Below are 19,116 nucleotides of genomic sequence, written 5' to 3' on the forward strand. Positions count from 1 at the left end.
CCCCAAATCTCTCCATAGCAATGAGGAGGGAGAAATGAGGGCGGAGACGCCCCCGCACTGGGCAGCCATGGCCACATGTCCCGCAGCCGGCACCGTCCCGCAGCCGGCACCGTCTCCCAACAGGAGGGTGCAGGGGAAGGGAGTGGTGTGTCGCTGCAGGGACGGTCCCTACACCGTCACCCTGGCCGGGATCCCAGTGCTCAGTTCTTGTCACCACAGCGGGAATTGCGGTGTGGAGGGGTTGGGATGGGGTGGGGTGGGATAAAATGGGATGGGGTGGGGCTGGATGGGGAAAGGATGGGGTGGAACAGGAGGGAACAGGGCAGGAGGGACTGGATGGGGTGCGAAAGGCTGGGACTGGAGGAGGTGATGGAGTGGGATGGGATGGGACATGTTGGTATGGGATGGGACATGATGGGATGGGTTGGGATGAGACCCATCAGAGGTGGAACAGGATAGGACAGAAGGGGATGGGATGAGATGGGACAGGGTGGTATGGGATTGGAGGGAGATGGGATGGGATGGGGTGGGATGGGATGGGATGGGACGGGACAGGGTGGGATGGGACTGGAGGGGGATGGGACAGTGTGAGATGAGATGGGATGGGACAGGGTGGGCTGGTACCCATGGGGGATGGAATGAGATGGGACAGGACAAGGTGAGATGGGATGGGACTGGACGGGGATGGGACAGTGTGGGATGGGATGGGATGGGATGAGAGCAGATGGGACAGGGTGGGATGGTACCCGTGGGGAATGGGATAAGATGGGATGGGATGGGATGGGATGGAATGGGACTGGAGGGGGATGGGACGGGGTGGGGCTGGCCGGGGCGGCAGGGCAGGCGGTGGCAGACTGTCTAGTCTGTCTGTGGAGGGGGGCTGCGGCCTGCCCCGGCGCTGCCGCCCTGCCCCCGCTGCGGCCCCACCGGAGTCCGGAGAGACCCCGGGGGCGGCAGGCGGGGCGGGGTCCCCGGTCCCGGCCGCGGCCCCGCGGGCGGCGCGGCCCCTTTAAGGGCCCAGTTCCCTCGGCGGCCGCTGGGTGGGGCGCGCTCCTCGCCCTGCGCCTCCCGCGCCGGGGGGCGGGGCAGGAGGGGGCGGGGCCGCGCCGCGCCCGCCCCTTCCAATTCATCTTTCCCCGGCCGGCACCGCCCCCTCACCCGCCGCCGCCCAATGGGCGCCGCGCTCGCCGTTGCCAGGGGCGCCGGGTTGCCAGGGGCGGGCTGATTGGCAGGCGGGCCCCGCCCCGCGCGGCTGAGCGGCGGCGGCGGCGGCGGCGCCGCCAGAGCGCGAGCGTGGCGCGGCGGCGAAAGGAGCCGCGCGTGGCGCCGCCAGCTCGGGACCGCCGGCGTCCGGCGGGGCCGCTCCGCTGCCCGCTCCCGCCATGGCCGCCCGCCCGCGGGCCGCCCCGCCGCCGCCGCCGCTGCTCCCGCTGCTGCTGCTCCTGCTGCTGCCCGCCGGCCGCCGCGCGCTGGAAGGTGAGTGCCCGCCGCCGCCGCACCGGGCGGGCACGGCGCGGCCCCGGGAGGGCGTGCCCGCCGCGCCGGGGCCCGGGGGCCGCGCCGGGGCCCCCTGCCAGCACCGGCTGCTCGGAGGAGGGTGGGGGGGCGCCCGGGCCTCGCCGCTTCCCGCCCCCGGCTTGTCGGCGGCGGGGGAACCGGGGGTCCCCGCGGGCGCTCGGCGCCGTGGGAGCGCGGCCGGGCTTGCGGGCGCTCGGTGCGGCTCCGGGGAGCGCGCCCGCGGGGCGCCCCGCTCCCCCCGCCGCCGCCGGCCGCCCCGCCGCCCTCAGTAGGCTTCAGAGTCAACGCCCCGTGGCGCGGAGCCCTGCGCAGGCGAGGCGGCCGCGGCCGGCGGGCTGCTGCCAGCGCCCGTAGGCAGCGGCGCCTCGTTGGATACTCGCTTCACGTCCGGAGGCTTTTCGCCGCCGCCGAGAGGACTGGAAAATTAATATTTCTTTCAGTGGAAGCTCGCGTTGTGCCAGAAGCGGTGGGGCCGCGGGAGGAGTGTCCGTGTCCGGCCCCATCCTTCCCGGCCGGCTCGCGGAGCCCCGGCAGCTTAACCCCCGCGGCGCCGTGCCCCGTCCTTCCCGGGCCGGCTGCTGCGAGCCGCTCGCCTCCCCTGCCCTCCCTTCCCCTTCCCTCCCCCGCTTGATCCGAGACGCTGGGGAGAGAAAACAAGGAGGGAGCGGAAAAAAACCCAAAACTGCTCTCTCCTCTAGTTCGGTTGGAGATAAAAAGGCAATTAATCTCCCCCCCCCCCCCCAAAGCAGGGCGAAATCTCAGGTCTTCAGGGCAGCGGGGTGATCCTGGGGTTTTTGTGCGAGAAGAAGCTGTTCTGGGTGCAGCTCCCTGAAGACGGGGGGGGGGGGCTGGGGTGGCGGGCGAGGGGGCTGCTGGCGGGCGAGAGAAGTTTTGCGGTTTAACTCTCGCCGCGCTGTGAACTCCGGGCGAAAAGAGCAGGGGAGAAAGCAGGGGGGGGGGGGGGGGGAGGCGATTTTTGTCTCTGGACAAAGTCTGTGCGGCTCCTGCGGGCATGGCCGTGAGTGTCGGGGACTGCTCGTTCTCCTGCGTCCTGTAACTAAACCCTCGCTGCTAAAGGATAAAAAGGGGCGGGAGAGGGGGGCTGGGAAGGGAGGCCCCGAGTGCTTAAAAGGGAGGGAAAAAAAAAACCAACAAAAAGCCCAGATAAAGAGAATCTCCCAGTTTGTTGGTAAAACAAGTCAAGTCTCCTCTGAAAACGCTCATTTGGCTGTTTCTGTGCTTATTCTGCTTGGATTGTTTGCGGTGAAGAAAATGGAGAGAGGCCGCCGTGGCTTTTGTTTGTAGTCATTTTTGTTCTCTTGCTTCCGCTGCAATTGCCCCGTGTTGCAATGTTTGGGCTGCGACGATGGGGGGGGGGTGTTTATTTTGGGGGTTACTGTGGGCAGAAGCCCTTCCCCGCTGCAATTTGGAAAAAAATGGAGGGTTTCCTCTGGCTTTGGGCTGCGTAAGAAGTTTGGGATTTTGTTGTCACAAATGTTTCTTTTCACCCTCCCTCTTTTCCCAGTGTTTTCTTTCTTTCTTTTTTTCCTTTCTTTTTGGGGTGTGTGTGGAATCATTCGCCTTTGTAGGCTGTAGGAAACTGAGCTGGGGTTTCTGGGCCTGCTTGGTCCATAATCTCCTGGGTAGAGTGTGATTCTTTTTTTTATTATTTTTTCCCTTTCTCCTTTTTTTTTTTTCTTTTTCTTTCTTTTTTTTTTCCCCCATGTAGTTGTGGAAAGGGAGAAGCCGGCCTGTATCCAACCCTCTTGGGAAAAACGCTTAGGCAGCTGTAAACTCCTAAACATCAGCCTTCAGAGCCCGTGCAAATTGCCGTGCACTTGTAAACCTTGTGCGTTAAATAGAGAACGAAGTTGCGGGCCGGGAGCGCTCCCTCGCGCGCCGGTGTGGTTCCCGGCGGCACGGGGCCCCGGCCCGCCGTTACGGCACTTCTCATAATTAGTTTCCTATGAGGAGCTGGGGAATTGAGGAGGGAGCCAGCCCGGGGGCTGGGGAGCATCAAGGCGGGCGTCGCGGGGATGTCGCAGCGCTCCGAGGCCGGCTGCCCCAGCGGCGCTGCTCCGGCTGCAGGGGGGTGGCGCGGGGCCCCCCGCCGGCATCCCGCAGGGCCTGGCGTGAAGAGCCCGGTGGAGGCGATAAACCACTTTGGCTGGAGAGCGGCCGGGGTTTCTCGGCTTCCCGAGCGTGCAGCAGGGTCGGAGGCTGACGGCACCGCCGAGGGGGTGGTATGCCGGGCTCTCGGCGAGCGAGGCCCGGGCTGCCAGCCGCCAAGCGTTTTCGGGGATGGCTTTCCTCCCCTTTGCTTTTGTCCTCTCTGGAGGGAGAGTTGCCGGTGGAGCAGGCGGGCTGGCGGGGTCGGGAGAGGTTCGGTCCCCCCCTCGGGGTCAGCAGCCCCCCGCGCTTTCGCCACGCTCCCAAAGCCACTTCCTGAGGCGGACCGGAGCGATCGAGCCGTTACTGCAAATCTCACGCGCGCGGTCGCTCAGGTATGTTAGCGCCGGTCGTAAATCCACCGTGGCCATAAATCGGCGCTTGCATCCTCGAGCCGACGGCCCCGCCGCCCCGCTCTCCCCTGCCTGTCGCGGGTTATGGGCCAGGGCTCGCGAGGGCCGGCGCGGGGCGGCGGGCTCCCGGCGGGGTCCGCGGCTGCGCTGCCTGTCCTCGGGGGGCCGGCGCGGCGTTGGGTTTCCTTACGAGGCCCCGTGGGGCCGGGGGGAGCCGCGCTCGGCAGCGGCTCAGTGAGGGCTTTGTGCTGCCGAGGAGAAAATGGTTTCTCTCCAGATCCCGCGAGCGCACTGGGCTTGTTTGAAGTCACAATGTGTTTTTCTTCTCCGGTTCAGCAGTCCCCAGGCCTGCTGGAGAAGGAATGCTCTGTCCGGGGGCAACAGCGGATCCTTTCTCTGGTGACGGATTCGAAAGTGAGGAGGAGAGGAGTGCGGCCCGGCTGGCGGCTGGGGAAGGCCTCTGCGGGAGCCGCAGCGCGGGGCGAACACCACCTTTCGGAGCTGTCTGCTCTCCGGAGGAAGCAACCCCTCGCCCCCTGCGCCGCTCTCCCGGGCGCCTGCCACCGCACTCCGGCCCCTGAGCAGCCTCTTTGGTCGCAGCTTCCCGGCTCCATTTAAAGTCAGGGTTTTCCATGTGCTGCTCCTCCAGAAATCCCGCAGCGGAGACCCCCCTCTTGCTACATGTGGCCCTGAGCCTGGGCGCTAGTGCGATGCTCAAACTCGGCACGCTTCCCTGAATCCCAAACCAGGAGGATTTAGCCTAAAACTGCAGGGCAGGGGGGGTTTTTCCTCATCTGGGCTCTGTCCGCTGGCTGCTCTGAAGCTCCTGTCGAGCTTTATGTGGGCTGACTGTGAGCAGTGCGCTGCGCTGACAACCCCCTGTTTAATTGACCCCTGTACTGGAACTGCCAGGTATTTTCTTGGCAGGAAGATTTGCTTTTCCTTTAATTACTTTTCACTGAAACGGCTTGTTTCTCGATGGGGTGATTCATGGAAGTTAGTCCTGCTGTTTTATTGATGCTCGGGGTAGGGCTACGAGAGAAAGCGGGTCGCGGGGCTTCGTCACGTTAGCTGGATTCATTAAACCTTCCCGTTCCTTGCAAAAAAAAAACAACAAAAAAAAAAGGCAGCCGTGTGTGTGGAAGCGTGTTTGGCCTGCGCTGCCGAGGCGGGGAGGAGAAGGGCTTTCCTTTGTGTCGAGCGGAGCATGTGGCGAGGTGGTGAGAGGGAAGGACTTGCAGCCAGGTTGCATGTGCCGGGAGCGCGGTGGCGGCGGCCGCCCGCGTTTGCAGCCTCGTGTCGCTGCTGTCTGCGCTGCTCCTTCCCAAGGCGGCGGGCGCCCCGACGCCCAAGGGGCTGCCGTGCTGGCGAATAGCGGCCTCTGGTTTTTAAGGAATGAACCGAAACTCCCTGTTTTGTTGTGATGACTGACTGCAGGAGATATTTGGGGAAACCAGTCGGTTGCATTTTCTTTCTGTGAGCCGTTCGCTGCTGCTACTGGAACATGGGCGCTTGGCGTTTAATTAAAACAGCCCGAGCGCTCTGAATCACAGACTTGCATGTTTTTAAAATTGTGGCCGTTCCTGTTGTGCTGAGTCAAACTGGTTTGTCGGGATTAAGCGTCTCCGCCTGGGAGCTGGGTGCAGGGGGGGGAAGGGTGGCGGGACCAGGCGCCCTCCGACGGGAGCGGGCTCGGGGCGCCGGGATTGCCCTTTGCATCCCCCTGGGTTTAACTCGGCAGTGCTTCTGCAGAGACGCGCTCCCAGCGGAGCACCTGGGGGGCTGGCGGCTCCCCACCGAGGGCTGTGACGCCCTCGGCAGCCTCAGACACGGGACGCGCCTGCGCCCAGCGGAGAAGAGCCAGGAGATGCCGTGTGGAGGCCGCAGCCGGCACCTCGTGGGAGGGGCCGCCATTTTGATGGCCGGGGGACGTTTCCTGCTTGCCGTTTCCCAGCCTCCCGGGACGGCAACTGATCGATCCCATTCGAATCCCTGTTTGTTTGGGGTTTTTTTTGTTTTTTTTATTATTACTGTTGTTGCTCAAAAACCAGTTCTGCGCAGCAGCCTCAGCTCGCCCCATGGTGGTGCCAGCGGAGGCCGGCGGGATTGATGGCAGGTTGCCGGGTGCAGACCCATCCTCCCTCGCAGTGGAGAAGCGGGGTCCAGAGGAGCCCTACATGGAAAAGCCGGCGCGGGGAGCAGGGCGGCTGTGCCAGGGGCAGCCAAGGTGGTGTGGGGCCGCCAGGCCGGGGAGCCATTTTGTAGGCTGGGGCGGGCAGCCCGCCTGCGCAGGGCCAACCTCGGCACTCGCCACTCTTCGCCGAGGGCTCGTCCTCCGTCCCCCGGGTCTTGGCTTTGTCCGCCATCGGGGCCTCGCTTGAGCTGGCAGGGAGCAGAGGCTGCAGCCCCCTCCCGTGGCGGGGAAGGCGTCAGGGCTGCCACTTTCAGAGGTCCCCACTGGAGGGGCTGCGGCTGCTCCTCTGAGGGAGGAGGGGAGCCATCTTGGGAAGAGGCAGGAGCTCCGTGCCATGGCTGGAGCCGCCTCTGCTCCCGCCCCGCCGATGCTCTCTGGGGGCGTGTGGCGACCTGGGGCTGCCTGGGTGGGGGTAAGGGCTTTTTTGGCATGTCGCTAAGCTCCCTGCTGCCCCTGGGGCCTGGCATTTCTCACACATGTGGCGAGAGCTGTTGACAAACACCTGTTTCCCGGCCCCCTCCCCAGGAATGCTCCCGGCAGAGGGCTGGCGGCAGCGGAGGGCTCCAACACCGGGGGGCGGACAGCCAGGGACACCCCTCACCCGCATCCCTCGCTGGAGCGGGAGCCCATCCGTCCCCTTCCGCCCCCATCCCGTCCCACGGGAGCCAGCCCCACGGCCGCCGAGGGTTTTCCTGCCCGGTGGCAGCAGCTGCCGCGGGATTTGCGCCGAGCGGCTCCTCTCCGAGGTGGGGCCGCTGCGAAGGCCCCTTGGCCGAGCGGCTGAAATCCATCCGTGGGGCGGGGCGGGGGGCCGGGGGACTCGCCGGCCTCTCCCGCCGGTCCCGCTTGTCACTCGGCCGCTTCGTGCAGTTGCCCGGCGAGCGCTGAGGCACTGGCGAGACCCCGTGTTACGGATTACCGGGGGGAGGGAGGCGGCGGCGAGCGGGGAAGGGGGCGTTCAGCATGCGCGCACAAACGGCATGCAATCCAAGGCCTTTTTTATTAATGAGAAAAATGTGCAGGGCTTGAACGATCGCCAGGAACAGATTTATTCTAGTTCCCCAGAAATTAAACTGAAATGAAGGAGCAAGTCAGCCAGGCCCGGCACCCCCTCCTGACTCTGTGCTTGTTTTAACTCTGGAAGAATCTGACTTTGGGGGTGGGGGGAGAGGCGAGGGGAGTGGGAAGGATATTTGGGTTTAAACAGTTCCAGATGGGTTTGGTGCTCGAGGAGAGTCGGAGGAAGCGAGCAGAGTGCAGCATGGAGATTTGGGTAACTGCCCCAGGCAGGAGAGAGGAGGGAAATCTTGGCAGAAACTCCTCTCCGAACTGACTGGATGGGATGCAGCTTGGCAGCTGAGCCGCCCTGTCTGTGGGGCGAACGCTTGTATGTGCAGCGAGTAACTTTCCTGGGGGAGAGGGGGCATTTTTTACATATCATTACTCCTTCCCTGGACTCTATCCAAAACTACAGTCTGGAAAAAACAGAGCTGGGGGTGAGCAAGGTGTTTCAGATCGCAGCCTGCTGCAAATGGTTGCCCTCCCCAGGCGGACCTGCACCAGGGGCTCCCCCCCGCCAGGACTTTGGGGCTCTCCGTCCACGCCTGCCGGCCCTCCCTCGGCCTTGCAGTGAACCGGGCGTGCGGCACGGAAGAGCACAACCCGGCTCCGCGTTGTGGCCCCCTGGGACACCTGCCAGGTGATGCCACGGTTGGGGCAGGCTGGCACAGAGTGGCACTGCTGCGGAGGGAGGCAGCAGGCAGCTCCGGGCGGGTTGGGAGCGCTTCCCTCTCATAGCAGAGCCTGGAAACGAAGGCGGATTTGCGGGCCAATTTGCTGCCTACGTCCCGGTTAATGGTATTCGTGGCTCGAACAGGTCTGGCGCCTCGCGATCGGATGAGTTATTTCTGTGGCAGCGGAGGGCGGCTGCATGGCCATTCCTGCTGGGGACGGCGACCTATAAATCTCTCCTGCCTGCTGGCCTGCAGAGCTCCCGCCTGCCCAGGATGGCTGGTCACGTTGTCCAGCGGGAGCCCGTGGCAGGGAACTGCAGAGAGCAGGCTCTTCCCGTTTGCTAGGCAGGGACGTGTCCATCCCGGGTGACGGGCAGTTGTTTTAAGGCTAGTGGGATAAATGGGCTGAGTCTGCACCCGCAAGGCAGCAAACAGGGCTGGGAGGTTGTCCACGGGTCTGTTAGTTCCCCTCTCCCGTGGCCTGGGAGAGCAAAGGAGGCTTTTTCCTCTGCACAAGCAGCAAGCATCAGGGCACGTCCACCACGTGGGCAGGGATGGCAGCTCTTCCGCAGCAAAGCTGACCCCAGCACCGGGCTCTGCCATCCGAAATCCTGAGGTATTAATAGAACAGTAATTGCAGTGCAGAGCTGAACTTGGACAGCTGGCTCGTGTCCTCTCCCAGTGTCGATACGGCCGCTCTGCGGGATCGGAGCCTGGCACCAGGACCTGGCAGGGCTCGGACGGGGCTGCGGGGGCTTCACAGGTCCAGGCTGCAGCTGAGTCCTTGGGGTGCAGTTGCTGGGCAGGAACCTGTCATCCTGCTGCAGCAGCGCCAGGCTCCCAGTGCTGTGATTTGGGGGCTCTTAGCCCTGCATGACACAGTGTGTGTGCTGGAGCCCACTTTGGCGTGGTCGGGGCCAGTCCTGGTCGTGCAGGGTGACATGCGTGCAGCAGAAATCTGCCCTCCCCGGCTCGACCCAGTGCGTGACCAGGAGGAAGCGAGCACACCCATCCTCCCCGTGTCCCGGGTGCTGCCACTTCAGCTGCTTTTTGCAGTTGCAGAGCTGGCACCTGTCCTGTGTCACATGCTTCAGTCTGTCTCGCAGCCATCAGGGAACAGCTCCTGGTGAGGAGCGTGCGGCCGGAAAACCCCTCTTGAGCCGGTTAGCAGCCAGCTGGGTGGGCGACGGAGCCAGGGCTGGCGGGATTGCTCCCGTGCTCCTCTGTCCTGGATGCCAGGCAGCTCATGCTTATCTGAGCTGGACCTGCAGATCCAGGAGGTGTGGGGTATGGGGGTCAGGGTGGGGGGAAGACGAGGGCGATGTAGCTGGCCGATTGCTCAGAGCCACAGGGCCTCCGTCTCCCAGGGTGAGTTTATTATACCCCTGGCTCCGGCTGCCCTCGCAGGTGCAGGATTGGGAAACGGAGGGGGGAGGATGCGGCAAGCTTTCCCCTTGAGCATCCTAGGACTTGGCATCTCGGGCTGCGTCACGGGCTCACCGCGGGGCCCCTGGCTGCCGGGATCGGAGGTGCTGCCCGTCCTCGGCCGGCTGGCTAGCAGGCTCTCTGGGGCAGGGACTGCCCCACTGGGCGTGCGTGTGTGGTGCGTACAAAGGGGCCTTAATCTCAGTCGGGGCCTCTGGGCCCTGCCATAATGCAGAAATAATGAGTCTATTATTAAGTGCCCACAGTACTTCTTCACTTTGGTGGCTCGCCTCCAGCAGCAGGCAGAACCTGCCCCGCTTGAAGTGGATGTGTCATCATTTGCCTCAGCAAATCCAGTCCCCTTTGATGATGGGCCAAACGCCCTTGGCATGAAGGGCCACAGCTGTGATACAGGCCCCATTTTTTTTCTCCCCTCTTCCCTTTGTTCCCAGTTCGCTAGCAAGTTGTCAGCTCGCCCCGGACCCGGGGAGAGCGTGCGTGGTGGTGGGTGAGGGCTGTGTGACCCCCCGCGCTCGCAGGAGGGGACAGCGCGGGGGGAGCCCGCTTTCCCACATCTCCTCTCTCCCCTGCTCCTGCCAGCCGCCGCGTTGGGAAGCAGGCGCCCTGCTCGGCAGAAGGACGGATTCCCAGCGTGGGCGGCGATAGGGAGCGCTCCAGCCCTTCCCTTGGGCCGAACCACACCGCCCCTGGCCTGCCCGGCCTGCAGAGCCTAGGGGGGCCAGGGTGGGACCGTGCACGGCCCCCCGCCTTGTGCCGCATCCTGGGGCTGTGCATTGGGGCGCAGCCGTGGGGCTAGCCCTGCGGCCGGGTGAGCGGCGGGAGCTATAGGGAAGCAGCTGTTTTCCCCGGGAGAGCTGGGATTTCCCAAGGTCCCTGCGAGCTGGCCAGGGAGACTGCGGGCAAGGGGCTGATGGCCGCGGGGGCCGTGTGGCGTGCCAGCAGCGCTGCCAGCCTGGTCCCTGCAGAGGGAGCTGGCAGACAGCGTCTGCGGGCACCTTCGCCAGCCTCTCAAACCCTGCGGGTGCCCCCAGCCCCGCTCACCGGCATGGCCCGGAGCAGGAGCCGCCTGTCCTGGGTGCTGCAGTGCAGGGCTGCTCGCCCTGAGGGTGCCACGCCGGCTCCTCCTGCTGCCTCCTCCCTGGCTGCAGTCTTCCTCTCTGCTTTCCCTGCTCTTTTCTGCATCAGCAAGAGCCTCCCTCCACCTCCTGGTGCATCTCGTGCACAGCTCTCGCTGCTGCGGCTTGCCGTGGGAACTTGGCACAAGGGGCTGCCAGTGCCTCTTGCCTCTAAGCATGCCGTCTCCCACGTGCGTGACCACTCCAGAGGTCGCGAGCGAGGGCGTAGGGTCCATGAGGTGTCCTGTCCGCGGAGCACGTGCTCCACCTTGGGCTGAATGGGACGGGAGCGCTTCTCCCAGGCAACGCGTGCGAGTCCCCCGGCCTCGGCGCTGGGCCCTCCCCTGCCCTGCTGGTGGCCCTGCCGGGAAGGATGCCGTCGGGTTTAGCTGGGGTCAAAGGGGGAAGGACCCTCCCGGAGGAGGGGTGGGCGGCGCGGCGGCCGGGCAAAGGCGTAGCGGGGTCTCCCCGCGCGGGCTGGCCCGGCGCGCGGCGCTCTGTGTGGCTCCGCTTTTGTGTACGCAAAGCGCTCGTCAGCGGGAAAAGTGCAACCTCAGGTTCTCTCCCACAGGCAGCTCTTTGTTCCCAGATAAAGGGCCCTGCACCAAAGGCCCTTTGTGCCGCTGTTTAGAACGGTGCTGGGATTAATTGTGCCGATAGGTGCTTGAATGGGGAGTGCACAAGGCCGCTCGTTCCTGCTGTAATTATCTCAAAACTGAGAAGGAAATTAAAATGTACAGGAGATGCCCCGTTTGGGTGGCTTTTTGACTAGCAGGCAGTGACCAGGACTGCAAAGAAATCCTGCCAAGCTCCTGCTGTCCTAAACAAGCTGCCTTTCCGTGCAGAGGTGCCTGTGCTGGTGACGGCAGCAGGAGGAAGAGGCAGGCCTTGCACCCGGTCCCCCGCTAGCAGCCGCTGCGGTGGGGTAGAGCCGTGTTTTGGGTTGCTGCAGCGTGGGGTCAGTGCCGCGGCCGTGCTATCGGGGCAGTCTGGACTGGGCTCCTCCAGGCCGGGTGTGATGGTGCGCTCAGCTCCCAGAGCACACAGTGGCGTTGCAGAACAGGTTCCTCTGTTTGCAGCATGGCTGCGTGGGCGTCTTTGCTAACTTTCCTCCCTTGCCTTCTTCCAGGATGCTCTGTACTAGCTCCCTTCTCCCCATCGGGATAAGGAGCTGGCGCTGCACTTTGCCAGCATGTCCTGATAAAGTAGGCAGTCCCCACGTTGAAAGGCAAGAGCGCTTGAGCCGGAGCCGGTTGGTGGAGATGTTTGAGTCTTCCCCAGCAGCTTCATCTTGAAAAAATTTTCCCTTCTTGCCCAGCCAGTGCTAAGTACAGACCCCGTTGTAGCTGCTGGATTTGTCTGCCATTGAGCAATGCAATACGGGCTCTCTGGGCCTCTTGGGGGGGGGGGGGTCAAACACTTTGCTGGCCTCAGAGCATGTGCACAGCATTCCTGAGCCCCTGCGTGGGAAGAGGTCCCAGTCTCCAGATGGGCCTAGGCCGGGTCGCACAATGCCCGACAAAACGCTTTGCGAAGGTGGCAGGCGAGTTGTTAGCAGGGCCCCTTGCTCTCTTGCAGCTCGAGGTGCGTGTGGGAGGAGATGGTGTGGGGCAGGCTGCAGGAGCGGTGTTCTGACCTCAGCCCCGTCCAAGACGCGAGACTTAACCTTTCCCTGTGACTGGTTTCATCTCTGCCGTGGAAATCCCGCTTTGACCTGGGGGTTGTGGTGGACGGTCAGGCTTGCCAAACCATAGCGGGGCTTCTGGTCTGCCTGAGCTCTGCTTCCCTTTCCCTGGCTGGAGTTAAGGAGAGGACAACTCCCCGGGACTGCAGCCTGGAGTGATAAAGCAGGCCTCAGGGAGAGTTCCTAAAGCTGGTGAAATTGGAAGCCAATTTCCAGTTGACTAATAGGACTGAGCTCTTGCTTTGGAGTGCCGGATTCGAAAGGCTTTGACTCACTTGCTCGGCTGGCCCTGACTCCGTTCACGTCCTCTCCAAAGCACCCAGGAGCCTCCTGAGCTGAGCTGTGAAACCGCCGGCGCCTCGTCCGAGCCCGCCTCTGCCGCAGCGCGTTCGAGGAAGGAGATGGCCAGCTGCTCCCCAACGACTGAAAGCCTCCGATTCCCCTTCTCGCCCAGCCTTGGACAGCTGGCATGGGTCTGGGGCAGCGCATCGTGTGCCACGCCGTTTGTGACCATACCCCACCAGAGAAGTGATGACCACATGGATGGAGGCCGGGATTTTCAGTGCCAGTCTGCTGAGAAATCGGTGTGGCAGCTTTAAGGGCAAAAAGCGGCTTCTGCAGCGCTCTGCTGCAGGCAGCTCGGCTCAGCGTGGCACCGCGAGTCGCGGGACCACTGAAAGCAGCAGCCCTCGAGGCCATCTGTGTGCGACCTTCACGCTCGGGCGGGCTGCGAGGGGAGGTTATGAAAGGCCGGTGACCCTACCTGGCCCCTCTCCTTCCCGCTCTGGCTGCAGGCCTCGGAAACCACCCTCTGCCCTCCGCACTTGGCCCCGTTTCCTTTCGTCGAGTAGCTCAGTGATTTGATCTCGTTTATTTATTTATTTATTTTGCCCGGCCCCCCCCCCCCCTTCCCCCTTCTCTCTGTGCAATTTGTGGCTCTCGGGCCAATGGCCTGCTCGGCTCTGTCGGTTTTTTCCTCCTCCTCCTTCTCCTCCGGTCGGATGGCAGATGCTGCCAAATTAGGATGCAGGCAGCGAGCCTCCTGTCAGAGCAGAGTGTCTGTCACGGATCGGCACTCGCGGAGAAGGGCGCTTCCTGCGGGGCCCGCTGGCATGTGCAGGCCGTCCGCGGGGCCGGGGGCCGTCCGCGGGGCCCTGCCTGGGGCCGGGCCCACCCTCGGCACGCTGCAGGGGATGGAGGGGAGGTTGCAGCGCGCCGTGGGCGAAAGGCCCCTCTTGCCCTCGAAGCAGGGCCACGCGCGTTCGGGTCCGGCCTGGCTCCGGCACGCCTGGCCGTGGGATCCTTGCGGCGCCCCGTTTGCCGGCGCGCCCTGCTGCCGAGATCCCAATCTCCTCGTCCTGACTCACCGCTCCCAAGCCGCTCTCCTGCGCGCTGCTGGCAGCCCCGCGCTCTCGGCCTCGCTCGCTCGCCTGGCGCGGCCGCTTGCCCTCTGCGCGGGACTCCTTGCCCGAGGTGCCCGGCCGAGCGCACTGGGGGTCCATGCCCGCTGCAAGCCGCTTTCTCTCTGCTCCTTGCTGTCCCTGCAGAGATCTCAGATTTAACTGTCCTGCAGAAATAACCGACCCGCTTGTCCATGCTGGGTGTGCAGACCCTTTTGCTGCCCACCACGCCTCAAGCGAGGCCTTGCACCCCGTTACTGCAGCGCTCCAGCTAACCAGAGGCTCCCAGCGCATGCAGCCGCCCCGGAAGCAGCAGCCCATCCCCTGGAGGGGGTCCGGGAGCGTCCTGCATCCCGAGCACTGCCTGGAAACGGCCTGGTGTCTCTGACGTCGGGCCTTGGCAGGCCCCAAGCGCTGTCAATGCCGAGTGCTCGTTTGGCTTTGCTCTATCCTACCCGGGTCTCAGAGGCGCTTTGCAGCCGGGGCTGCATATCTCGGCATTGGCGGAGCACGAGTGTGCCCATATTAGGGCAGCTGGCACGCGGGGCCTGTCCTTGGAAGAGGTGTGCGCGGCCCTGCTCGGCGACCTGGTCTCCGATGTGCTAGCGTGGGATTCCTTTTGTAGGAGCCCCCTTGGCCAGGATGAGGAGCTCCAAGGAGCGCGGCAGGCGCCTCGAGCGGCTGCGCTGAGCCCGTCTGGCCGCTGACAGTAGTCACCAGCAGGTGCCGAGGGGAAGAGAATAGGAGAGGAGGGTCGGCGATTTCCTGCGTCCTGCCGGCAGCCAGCGCTTTGGAGATTTTGTGGGCCGGGCAGAGGTGGTGTCTGGACTGTGTCGGCCGGAGCTGTCCTCCCTGCGGGCGTCCGATCCCTTTCTGCGCCTCGCCGTACCCTTGGCCCCTGTGGCATCCTGTCGTGTCGAGTTCTCCCTAATTACCAGTGGGGCGGGGGGATGCTTCCCTTTGTCCCTGTGTTTTTGCTGGATGCCCCTTAGTTTGTGTTTTGAAAAACAGCAACTAATTATTGCCTAATAACTACCTTTGTGCTAGTCCTGTTTGCTCGCAGAAGAGCCAGTGTCCGCTTGTCCTTTCCTGGCACGGATGCTGCCCCTCCGATCCTGCCTGCCAGCCCTCTGTCCCGCTCCTAGCTCGGCTCTGGGGTGCACGACCGGTGTCAAGGCAGGCACGGGGGGCAGTTAGTGGCATAACGAGGGGGTTTCATTTTTGTCCTCGACACCGTCTCCCTGCCAGGTCTGCCTTGTCTGCTGCCACTGCTAACAGCTCGTGACAAGACCGAGTCTGTGTTTGTTCCGACATAGTCTCGGCCAGGCTGTTTGCGCAGGGCAGGTTCTCCGGCCGGGCCAGGATCCCAGCAAGCAGCAAGGCGGATCGGGGAGCCCACGCATCCTGGAGCGCGCTTGTTTATCTCGGCCGTGGCAGCATTCACGGCTGCTGCCTCGGTGTCCTCGGGGGACGCGGCTTGGTGTTTGCGTCCAGCCCATCCTCGGATGCTAGGTCAGGCTCTCCTCTGGGTGGGACTCGGAAAGGAGGTGGTGTTTACCTCCGACTGGGCTTCTCCCAAAACCCTGTGATGTGTGAGCATTTCCTTCCTCCTCCGTGCTTCCTCGTTGGCCCGGTCAGCCTGTGGTTTTCCTGGGGTAGAAGGAAAGCTGCTGAAATTGCCTTCTCTCGCTTCCGGCACCGCGCTGCGGCACTCGGGACAGCCGTGCAACCTCGGAGATGCTGCAGTCGCCTCCGCGAGCACCCGGTACCCCAGGATGTGGGAAGGCACCGCTGTGGGACAGCGCAACCGCTTGCACAGAGCTGCCCCCCAACCCCGCGCCCCACATCTCAGGGGAGGCTGGATGGCCCCCGGGGAGTTCTGCCGATGAGAAAGAGAGAGAGAGAGCAGGATTGAGGTGTGCGGCCTCGAGCCTCGCTTGGGGCCGTCCCTGCGGCCAGGGAGGGGAAATGCCCTCGGCAGGGAGTCGTCTTGGAGCCGCTCCCGGTACTGGCGCAGGGCCGGCCCCAAGCAGGGCTCGGAGAGCATCGGTGCGCCTGGTGATGGGCGACCTGAGACGGCACCTTGGCAGGCAGCGCCTGCGTGGGGCAGGCGCTCCCGGCCGGGTAAGGGATGCGAGGGCAGCTTGGGGCAGAGGCTTTGCACCTGGGCTGCCCCGCGGGGAGGCCGGCTTGGCGGCAAGGGGTCGAGCTGCAGAGCCAGGCGCGCGCCTTGCGCCGGGAGGGTTTGGCTCGGGGCAGGTGTCGGAGTCCCACCCAGCAGCGCCGGGGGTGGTTTCTCTGCTCTGTGGCTTTGCCTAGCGTTTGCAGCCTGCTTGCGCCAGGCTCCCTATGGCCAGGAAAGGGCCCGGAGGATCCCAGGGTGCCTGTTCCCCCCACCAAATAACTCCTGTTCCCTGCAGGGCCGTCTCTGGTCTGGGGGCAGCAAAGCTGCTCATGGAGGGGGCGGCCTGCCTCCAGACCCCCTCCTGCTCTGGAAACAGCGGTGGCCAACAGTTCGGGACAGGGAGGGAGCTGCTTGCACTGGCCACCGTGGCACGCTCAGGTTATTGTCCGCAATTGCGTTTTCCTCCCGTTTTTTTGCGGGTGGTGGTTGCAAGGAGCTGCACGGCTCTGCTCGGGATTAGCGACAGCTGCCTGCAATTGCAGCTCTTCCCAGACAAGCGTCTCGCTCCCCCAAGGCTGGGGCTGGGGCTGTTTGGGGAATGCTGCCGGGGTGGTTTGTCTTGTAGTCTGCTCCAGGAATGTTGGCCAGACGGTCAAATTCTTCTCCCCTCTTGTAAAATGAGTGATGTGGGGCGTCTCTGGGAGAGCAGCCTGCCAGTCCCTCCTCCTCTGGATAAACCTGCCTGGCCCGCACCGCCCTGTCATGGGAACGGGCCCTTTCAACCCGAGCCACAGTAAATACGCGCCGTGCCAAAGCGGAGGGGGAGGGCGTGGACGGGGGCGCCTGGCCTTCCTCCGCCGGCACCCCCTCTCCGCGGGCCGGGAGCTGGGGAGGGGGATTCGGGGAGGTGGGAAGCACGGCTCGCCGCGCCGGTGGCTGGAGATGGCAGCCTGACCGCTTTTTCTCCCTCGCCACCTGGCCTGCTCCTCAGCCTGCCATTTCCCCGCTCCCTCATGGCTCTCTGGGGACATCTCGCTCTTCCTGTTCTCTTGACAGGAGAACAGAAATCTGGAGTCTGTCTGCTCCGCTCCACTCCCCCCTCCTCCCACCACGTCTCACCCCCCAAGTTGCTGTTTTCCACAGAAATGTCAGCCTAAGCTTTTTTCTCCCCCACTCCTCCTGTTTTTTTCCTCTAATCTTGGCCTTCATCTCCAATTACTTCTCTTTTTCCTCTCTCTCCCTCTCCAGAGACCCTGATGGACACGAAGTGGGTGACCTCCGAGTTGGCATGGACAACTCATCCGGAGACAGGGGTAAGTCTGGAGCCGTCCCTGGTCCCGATCTCCAAGGGGCACAGCTGGCTCCGGTCCCTTGGGAATTGGCGTTGTTCACCAGCCCCTTCCGCAGAGCAGGCTGCGTCTTCTCCGTTCCCTGCTACGCTCGCCCTCTCGCCTTGTGAAATCGCCTCCTCGTTACCCCACGCTGACTCCGTGCTGGCGGAGCTGGAGTGGGAATGGCAGCGTGCAGGCGCGCCATGGTCCCTGGCCCAGGTTGCTCTTAGTCATCTTGATGACCAAGGAGGGACCAGAAGGGTTGGGACGGGTGGAGGTGCAACTGCTGCTGTTCCCTGTTAACTGTTTTCCAGTTCCCCCCACCCCATGCTGTTTGCTTTAGTGATGTGTCCATGGCGCTCATCTCCCTGTCTGGTGGTCTAACCTGCCCCCTTCTCTCTTGTTTGCAGTGGGAAGAAGTTAGCGGTTACGATGAGGCCATGAACCCCATCCGCACGTACCAGGTATGCAATGTGCGGGAGGCCAACCAGAACAACTGGCTTCGTACCAAGTTCATCCAGCGCCAGGATGTCCAGCGTGTTTATGTGGAGCTGAAATTCACTGTGCGGGACTGCAACAGCATCCCCAACATCCCAGGTTCCTGCAAAGAGACGTTCAACCTCTTCTATTATGAGTCGGATACAGATTCTGCCTCTGCAAATAGCCCTTTCTGGATGGAGAACCCCTATATCAAAGTGGATACAATTGCCCCTGATGAGAGCTTCTCCAAGCTGGAGTCTGGCCGCATGAACACCAAGGTGCGCAGTTTTGGCCCCCTCTCCAAGAATGGTTTTTACTTGGCCTTCCAGGACTTGGGAGCCTGCATGTCCCTCATCTCTGTCCGGGCTTTCTACAAGAAATGCTCCAACACCATTGCTGGCTTTGCTATCTTCCCGGAGACTTTAACAGGGGCTGAGCCCACTTCTCTGGTCATTGCACCGGGCACCTGCATCCCCAACGCGGTGGAAGTGTCTGTACCCCTGAAGCTGTACTGTAATGGCGACGGTGAGTGGATGGTACCCGTGGGAGCCTGTACATGTGCCGCTGGATATGAGCCGACCATGAAGGATACCCAGTGCCAAGGTAAGCGCGTGGCCGAGTGGCGATGTTTTGACCCCTCCACTATGTCAGCAGACGTGTTGATGCAGAGGAGGTTTTGCATTGAGCTAGTTTCATTTTTGGAGACTTGGGAGCTCAGCAGGCTTCTTTAGGACAGAGCAAGTTTTTATCGCGTGGTGTCTCAGGGTGCTGGTCTGCATTTTGGCTCGGTATCCTGAAGTGTTAAAGACTTAGTGGTCCAGATTGGTGCAGTCTTGCTTGTGTCTGCTGTGACGTACTCTGTGGCACCCGTGGGTTTTGAGACCTGCGCTCAACAGGACATGTCTGCCCACGAGAAGCTGCAGCTCGGGACATGGCTGTCAGCAAGGATCTGTGAGGTGCAACGTGCCCCCAGCATATTTAAGCCCCCAAGCGTTATCAAAATCTCCCTTCCGCCCCTGCTGCCAAGTGTCCAATGTCTCCGTTCTCGCCCTCCTGCGTTGCACAAAGGCACTTGCGGCTCGGCTGAATGATTGTTCCTGGCAAATGTAATTTCACGTTTGCTGCGCGGGAGCGTTCAGAAACCCCCGTGGTGATTGGGGCCTTGCTGTGCTAACTGCTGGAGAGCAGCACGCAGCGACGCACGCTCCCTGCCCGGCTGGGTGGGAGGGCAAGACGCGCAACCGCAGAGGGACGCGCGCTCCCCGGCCCACCTCGGGGGGAAGGAGGAGGCGCGTTGGCATGCGGAGCGGAGGTGTGTGAGGTGGGCAGCCGGCCCGCGTGGCGGAGTACGGCTGTCGGAGCCGTCCTGCAGCTGCCACGGTCTTCCCACGGGCTGTCTGGGGTTGCTGCTTCTCCCCAGGTTGGACGTGTTGATGAGGGAACAGTCTGCCGGGGCGGGCATCACTCTCCCCTGGAGCGGCCTGGTCCCTGGGAGCCGTCTCCACCAGGTCTGCTTGCACGCCGGACCCCTGCTCCCGCGCAGCCTCGGGCGTAGGGCAGAGAGGTTG

The 19,116-nt window shown here is 63.4% G+C and overlaps 1 protein-coding gene across 1 annotated transcript in view; it reads left to right on the forward strand.

Annotated features, from left to right (window-relative positions):
* Positions 1 to 1,368: 1,368 nt before the first annotated feature.
* The window catches only part of EPHB3 (EPH receptor B3), a 32,041-nt gene continuing 14,293 nt past the window's right edge, over positions 1,369 to 19,116 (forward strand). Inside the window, exons 1-3 of the mRNA XM_067301679.1 lie at positions 1,369 to 1,476; positions 16,986 to 17,050; positions 17,479 to 18,151. Coding sequence (XP_067157780.1) covers positions 1,383 to 1,476; positions 16,986 to 17,050; positions 17,479 to 18,151 — 832 coding nt within the window. The 5' untranslated portion in view covers positions 1,369 to 1,382. The remainder of the gene's footprint in view (positions 1,477 to 16,985; positions 17,051 to 17,478; positions 18,152 to 19,116) is intronic.

The sequence above is a fragment of the Apteryx mantelli genome, chromosome 9 (assembly GCF_036417845.1).
Source record: "Apteryx mantelli isolate bAptMan1 chromosome 9, bAptMan1.hap1, whole genome shotgun sequence".
Lineage (NCBI taxonomy): Eukaryota > Metazoa > Chordata > Aves > Apterygiformes > Apterygidae > Apteryx > Apteryx mantelli.